At 46.1% G+C, this 7,500-nt stretch overlaps 1 protein-coding gene across 1 annotated transcript in view; it reads right to left on the reverse strand.

The window, feature by feature from the left end:
* Window positions 1-1,534: 1,534 nt before the first annotated feature.
* LOC133541511 (proton channel OTOP2-like) overlaps window positions 1,535-7,500 on the reverse strand; it is a 12,433-nt gene continuing 6,467 nt past the window's right edge. Inside the window, exons 4-6 of the mRNA XM_061884964.1 lie at window positions 4,201-4,382; window positions 3,261-4,120; window positions 1,535-2,258 (exon numbers count right to left, since the gene is read on the reverse strand). Of these exons, the coding sequence (XP_061740948.1) occupies window positions 2,088-2,258; window positions 3,261-4,120; window positions 4,201-4,382 (1,213 nt within the window). The 3' untranslated portion in view covers window positions 1,535-2,087. The remainder of the gene's footprint in view (window positions 2,259-3,260; window positions 4,121-4,200; window positions 4,383-7,500) is intronic.

Here is a 7,500-nt window from a genome sequence, read left to right on the forward strand (position 1 = left end):
ACACAGCAGCGGTGCCGCTGTAACACCGCAATTTCTCACACTTGCCAATCCTCCCGAAGTTCAGTGCCCCTCCCAAAAATCTCCCGGGGCAAGCATTCTACCGAGTTCCACCCGGACAACAATATTGAGGGCGTGCCTTAAAGGCACTGCCTTTAGTATTCTCTACAACCTGTCGTCACGTCCGCATTTCCTCCATACAAACAGCATGCAGGCCCACTCGCAATATATATGTGGCTATTACACACACATAAGTGAATGCAAGGCATACTTGGTCAACAGCCATACAAGTCACACTGAGGGTGGCCGTATAAACAACTTTAACACTGTTACAAATATGCACCACACTGTGAACTCACACCAAACAAGAATGACAAGCACATTTCCGGAGACCATCTGCACTGTAACATAACATAAACACAACAGAACAAATACGCAGAACCCCTTGCAGCACTAACTCTTTCGGGACGCTACAATATATTTTGATATTTACCTCAGAAGGCTGCAAATAGAAAAGAGGCATTACATTTGTATTTAAATTTTATTTGATATGCCATTGATATTTTATTATTATTATTTGAAACTCGATGGTGCATGTCACTATAAAGTTATATAAGCCTTGCTTGTTCAATGTTCAATGCAAAACTTGTTTGGGTCCCTATTGGTTAATTTGTTCAACCTTGGCCCGCGGCTTTGTTCCGTTTTAAATTTTGGCCCACTCTGTATTTGAGTTTGACACCCCTGCCTTATGGGCTTAAATTTATAATGAATAAAATGGCAATCAATAAACATCATGCTTCAGGCTCAGATTCATGTTCATGTTCCTTTAAGAAAGGAATAATACTTCAGCTCTCACTGGATCAGTTTGCAGCCGAGTGTGAAGCGACTGGGATGAGAATCAGAACCTCTAAGTCCAAGTCTATGGTTCTTGCCCAGAAAAGGAGGGAGTGCCATCTCCGGGTTCGGGAGGAGATCTTGCCCAAAGTGGAGGAGTTCAAGTACCTAAGAGTCTTGTTCACGAGTGAGGGAAGAGAGGATCGTGAGATCGACAGGCGGATCGGTGTGGCGTCTTCAGTGATGCGGACGCTGTATCGATCCGTTGTGGTGAAGAAGGAGCTGAGCCGGAAGGCAAAGCTCTAAATTTACCAGTCGATCTACGTTCCCATCCTCATGAGCTTTGGGTCACGACCGAAAGGACAAGATCACGGGTACAAACGGCCGAAATGAGTTTCCTCCACCAGGTGGCGGGGCTCTCCCTTAGAGATAGGGTGAGAAGCTCTGCCATCCGGGAGGAGCTCAAAGTAAAGCCGATGCTCCTCCACATGGAGAGGAGCCAGATGAGGTGGTTCGGGCAACTGGTCAGGATGCCTAGGGAGGCGTTCAGGAACACCTTTGGATCCCCCGGGAAGAGCTGGACGAAGTGTCTGGGGAGAGGGAAGCCTGGGCTTCCCTGCTTAGGCTGCTGCCCCCGCGACCCGACCTCGGATAAGCGGAAGAAGATGGATGGATAGTAAATTAATGACTTTTAAAAGGAAAATTTGTTTTAAAGTTTTTATTACTTTTTTGCGTTTATTCTGTACATACACAAGCTGAAAATTATAAACAGTGCAAATTAAATGTATCTATCTTCATCATCATCTGAAAATGATAAAAAAAAACATTTACAAGGTATAAGAATCAGCATATTACTTCATTAAAAAAACAAAACATTGAAGAATAACATCAGTCACAATTTTACAAGACATTTTAGTTTTTTTGGAAAATATCAATACATTCACATTTCACGTTAATACGAAAGGAACAATTGGGCGGGGCAGTACAATTGTGTGTGTGTGTGTGTGTGTGTGTCTGCCATACACGCACATAATTGTGTTTGCATGTTTTGTAGCACTTGAGTGGGCTTTTCCCCACTTATTTCACGTATGATATCACAACTGAACACTAAAAAAAATGGTCCAGCCTTGTGATATCAGTCCAATGTTTGCCCCCCTTTTTCTCCAAGTCAGCCGGGATAGGCTCCAGCTTACCTGTGACCCTGAATAGGATAATATATTTCAAAAAATATTAAATAAATTAAAGGATTTCATAAATTAGGAGTTAACAAAGACTTCTAAGAGGCTGGCCACGGAGTGCATGCGGTAAAAGATGGCGAACGGAAGGCCGACGTTCACGACGGCAGCCCACATGTTGAAATCGTAAAAATCAGCCTCGGCGGGGTGGTCGAATTGAGGACGAGCCCCGAATGCTGGCATGATCCACAGCTGGAGAAGAAAAAGAAGACAGAAAAAAAAATGTCAAATGTTGATTTTTTTTTTTTTTTAACCTTCCTCTTGTGTTAGCTTTCTGTTACCATCTCTTATGTTAACGGGTCGGTTTTGACCCATGTTTTAAATCAGCTGTAAAATACACTAAAAACAATTATCTATCATCCAATTTGTTTCTCATCTCTTGGTTACCTTGTTAGGCTTCCTTATCCTTGAAAATGTTGGTTTTAATATTTTTGGTTTGGGCCATTGGGCCTTATTTTGTCAGTATACACCTCGATTTCAATTAAAAAAAAATGGTCAAACGAACCTCAAGAGAATCATATGAATAAAAAAAGGTTGTTGTGTTACCTAACTATTACTAAGGGGTATTAGAACACATCTCTTAAATAAATGTGTTTTGTTTATTTTTTTCATTTTAAGAATTTTAACTATAGTAACATCTATGGTGTTACGGGTCAATTTCGACCCATATATATTTACTTCAAGAAAAAGGCTAAAAAGTATTTTTTTCAGCAACAGAAATCCAACATCAAACAAACAACCAATCAAGCAAATGAAACCAAGAGAAATAGATTACTAGTTCCAAAACTAATAAAAAAACAAAATCAGAGTGGCAAAAAGTGACACTTTTAGTGTCCGTCTTTTGTTTGTTTTTGTACAGGATAACAAGGTAAAATGAGAATCCACTAAAGCTCACATGATTGGGAGAGGAGCTGGCTGTCAGTGTGTTCAGTTTTGGCTCTTATCATTGCTTTATCATCTTATTTTTATAACCCTAACAACACCAAGGGCATAATTTCTACCAGAGCATTTTATAATTTAGTGAAAAAAATTTAAATGTTTTATTTTGTTGACAAAGAGGTTCCTGACAAAGTCAAAAAGCTTTGATGCAAAAAAATAAATGTATGTGGTGTTTTTATGCATTTAAAAACTAAAACGGGTCGGTGCCGACCCTAACACAAGACGAAGGTTAAAGACCGCATTTTGAAGACTCACAATGATGTTGGCCAGCAGCAGGAAGACGGAGACCTCCTTCAGCACTCGCCTCTTCCACGACAGCTTGGGTCGGTAGTGCGGCATGTAGCCAAATGGGCTCACTCCCGGCCCCGGGCTGGGCTTGAAGCTTATCTCCGATCCTTCCAGGCCACTCAGATCTTTGCCAGGGAGCCCCGTCAAGTGTTGGTTGGCCACCACGTGGATGGGCTCGTGGTGCTCTTCCTCGTGGAAAGGCTCCCTGTGAAGACCCTCGACGATGAAGAAGTTCTGCAGGCCGATCTGGAGCACCATTAGGACAGCCCAGGTCAGGTTCAGTCTGTTCAGGAGGCCCGGGGCTCCCAGCGCCACCATGGCGACTATGGTGAAGTAGCTGATGATGAACTGGCCCATGGAGGCTCCCACCAGGAGGCCTACATCCAGGCTGCGTGTGGGGTTCTTTTCAGAATCGTGTTCCCTGCGGTCCAGCTTGTAGACGGTCGCCCCGACGACGGTGGCCACCAGCATGAGGGATATAATGACTATATTGGTGACGAAGTGGATCATGAGGGCGTGATCTCGCTTCTCGTCATTGTCAGCCTTCTTCATATCCATCTCATACACGATGAAAGTTGCCAGACCCACGAAGACCAGAAGGACTCCCACCAGGGGGCCGACCAAGGCGTCTCTCAGATGGAATTTGTGGGGGTGGCTGTGGTTGTGGGGGTTGTGCGTGAGCCGGCCGACATTTTTCCACATGACGTAGGCCATGGCCGAGGCGAAGAGACTGTACTCGATGTTGAACGGGTACAGGTAGAAGTAGGCACCTTGGAAGAGGCTGCACGAACTGTGGCTGCATACGCACTGGTCCTCGCCGAAACTGGCTGCCAGGCGAAAAGAAGAGGCGTTATTATCTTTGTTCCCAACGAACCGGCATTCGAACGACGTCCACCCTGTTGCATACCTTTGCTGATGTACAGGCTGCGTCCGAAGAGTTTATGCGTATCGTTGGCGTGATCGTCCTCCGCGTTGTGCGTGTCATTGTCGTGATGGTCTTCCGGGTGAGCCGTTTGGTGAAGGGACTCGTCCGTCACGGCGGCCATCCACAAGACGAGATTGACGGAGAGGGAGAGCATCAGACCACAGCTGCGTATAGGAACAAGAATGGAAGAACATTAATAACGAGAAGAGGCGATTCCTGAAGGAATTGCGTGTGAATGCTCCAAAGTTGAAGTGAAATGAATTATATTTATATAGCGCTTTTCTCTAATCGGTGCGGCGTCTTCAGTAATGCGGACGTTGTATCGATCAGTTGTGGTGAAGAAGGAGCTGAGCCGGAAGGCAAAGCTCTCAATTTACCGGTCGATCTACGTTCCCATCCTCACCTATGGTCATGAGCTTTGGGTCATGACCGAAAGGATAAGATCACGGGTACAAGCGGCCCAAATGAGTTTGGGGCTCTCCCTTAGAGATAGGGTGAGAAGCTCTGCCATCCGGGAGGAGCTCAACGTAAATCCGTTGCTCCTCCACATCGAGAGGAGCCAGATGAGGTGGTTCGGGCATCTGGTCAGGATGCCACCCGAACGCCTCCTTAGGGAGGTGTTTAGGGCACATCCAGCTGGTAGGAGGCCACGGGGAAGACCCAGGACACGTTGGGAAGACTATGTCTCCCGGCTGGCCTGGGAACGCCTCGGGATCCCCCGGGAAGAGCTAGAGTCTAGTGGGCGGTGAGGAAGAAGGGGGCGGTAGGGGGGCGGCAGTCCGAAGTCGAAGTCAGAAGTTCGAACGTTTGTTTGACAATTTGTACACAACACGTGCAGCAGGACGAGTCAGTGGACGACGCATCAGGGTCCGGTTACCACACGCCGCTCTGGCCCAGTCAGATCCGACAGCATGGACTCCATCCCATTAATATTAAGTGTGAGACAATGAAGGTTACTGGTGGAATGTTTTTTTACCATTCTATGTTGCTGAAACAGTTAAAACTGCTAAAAAAATAAATTGGTTTACTAAATTGGGTTTTATTTGTGAAACACACATTTGTGTTTAACCTTTCTCTTTTCAAATTGCAGCATACCAAATATCAAGAAAGAGGTGTTTGTTTCCATATGTGTCTGTGGGGGTGGGGGGATGAGCTAGGAATTCACTGGGGAGCCAAGGGGGCGCCAGCCTGTAAAAGTTTGGGAACCATTGAGCTAGACGAAGTGGCTGGAGATAGGGAAGTCTGGGCTTCCCTGCTTAGGCTGCTGCCCCCGCGACCCGACCTCGGATAAGCGGATAGATGGATGGATGGATTTTCTCTAATGACTCAAAGCGCTTTACATAGTGAAACGCAATATCTAAGTTACATTTAAACCAGTGTGGGTGGCACCGAGAGCAGGTGGGTAAAGTGCCTTGCCCAAGGACACAACGGCGGTGACTAGGATGGCGGAAGCGGGAATCGAACCTGCAACCCTCAAGTTGCTGGCACGGCCACTCTACCAACCGAGCTACGCCGCCACAGAATGTGAGAATGTTGGAATGGTTTGAATGTGTGACGTCTCGGTGGCATTGTGGTGAATAGTTGTTCTCTCGTGGGTGCAGCGAAGATGGAACACAGCGTGAGGGTAGGGATAAGAATTTATTTATATAATAAAACAATCGAAGAACAAAAACACTTGCACAAAGGCACTAACCAAAAACCAACAGAACTAGCTTGGGAGCTAGAAAGAACAAAGGGCGCTAGCGTGGAAGCTAGGGACATAAACAAACAAAATAGCATATAATCTAACAAGTATACAAAAATAGGTTTTGTTGGAAGAGCGGCGTTAGCTGTTGCATGTAGCAAGCAAGAGTCCAAGACTGATTGTCGAACAGAGGCGGGCATATATAGGGAGATAAATAATCAAGGGCAGGTGCGCGTGATCAAAGCAGAGACAGGTGACACTAAATGGGTAACTATGACAACGGAAACAAGACCAGGAAGTGCCACAAAGAACTGATCTCTACGCTGCTGATCCGCCTCCGCTTGAGATGGTCTCCTGTGGACGGGACTCTCGCTGCTGTCTTGGATCCGCTTTGAACTGAACTCTCGCGGCTGTGTTGGAGCCACTATGGATTGAACTTTCACAGTATCATGTTAGACCCGCTCGACATCCATTGCTTTCGGTCCCCTAGAGGGGGGGGTTGCCCACATCTGAGGTCCTCTCCAAGGTTTCTCATAGTCAGCATTGTCACTGGCGTCCCACTGGATGTGAATTCTCCCTGCCCACTGGGTGTGAGTTTTCCTTGCCCTTTTGTGGGTTCTTCCGAGGATGTTGTAGTCGTAATGATTTGTGCAGTCCTTTGTGACATTTGTGATTTGGGGCTATATAAATAAACATTGATTGATTGATTGATTGAGGAAGACAAATACTAGACAGAATGTGATAAACAGAACCAAAACCAAAATATGCCATGATCCAAGACGTGGATCATGACAGAATGTTGAAGAGCTGATGCTGAACGCAAGTGCTAATGGAATGTTGGATGATTGTAGAGATGGTTTGAATGTTGGAATGGTTTGAATGTTTAAGAGTTTGAATTCCCAGGTGTGGAGAGGCGTGGCCGGCAGTCCGACGGCAAGGAAGGGCACGCCGGAGCCCGGCCCAAGATAGGTGCGTGGGTCGCCCAGCCGGGCACAATTTAAATCTCCTCTCGCACTATATAAGAGGGCAGCGTCCGTAAACGCCGGGGGAAAGAGACGGAGAGAGAAGGAGCCAGAAGCAAGCGGATGCTGAACGAGAGCGAGAGAGAGCCACAGGAAGACGAAGACGCACGCGACTGAGAAGGTGGAGCGGATGAAAAGCAACCAGTAGGGAGTCTTATTATTGAAAAATAAAAGAAAGTCTAATCTGCGCCACAATGTCCTTCCTTGATGGTCCTGAGAACCCGCACGATAGCAAGAGACTGTCACACCAGGAAAAGCGGAATTTGGTTCGGAACTTGAGAAAGTGTTGGTTTGAATGTCCAGGATGAGTGGAATGGGTTTATGTCGGAACGGTTTGAATAGGTTGATAAATGGGGAAAAATGTCCCATTCATTTCAATGGGAACTTCCTGGAAATGTGGAAATTTTAGGAAAAGCGGGATATTTTTGAAAATGATTAGGAGCATGAATGTCCTTAATGAGATGAATTGGTTGGTGTTGGAATTGTTTAAAGAAAGTATAATCTGCGCCACAATGTCCTTCCTTGATGGCCCTGAGAACCCGCACGATAGCAAGAGACTGTCACACCAGGAAAAGC

The sequence above is a fragment of the Nerophis ophidion genome, linkage group LG23, assembly GCF_033978795.1.
Source record: "Nerophis ophidion isolate RoL-2023_Sa linkage group LG23, RoL_Noph_v1.0, whole genome shotgun sequence".
Classification (NCBI taxonomy): domain Eukaryota; kingdom Metazoa; phylum Chordata; class Actinopteri; order Syngnathiformes; family Syngnathidae; genus Nerophis; species Nerophis ophidion.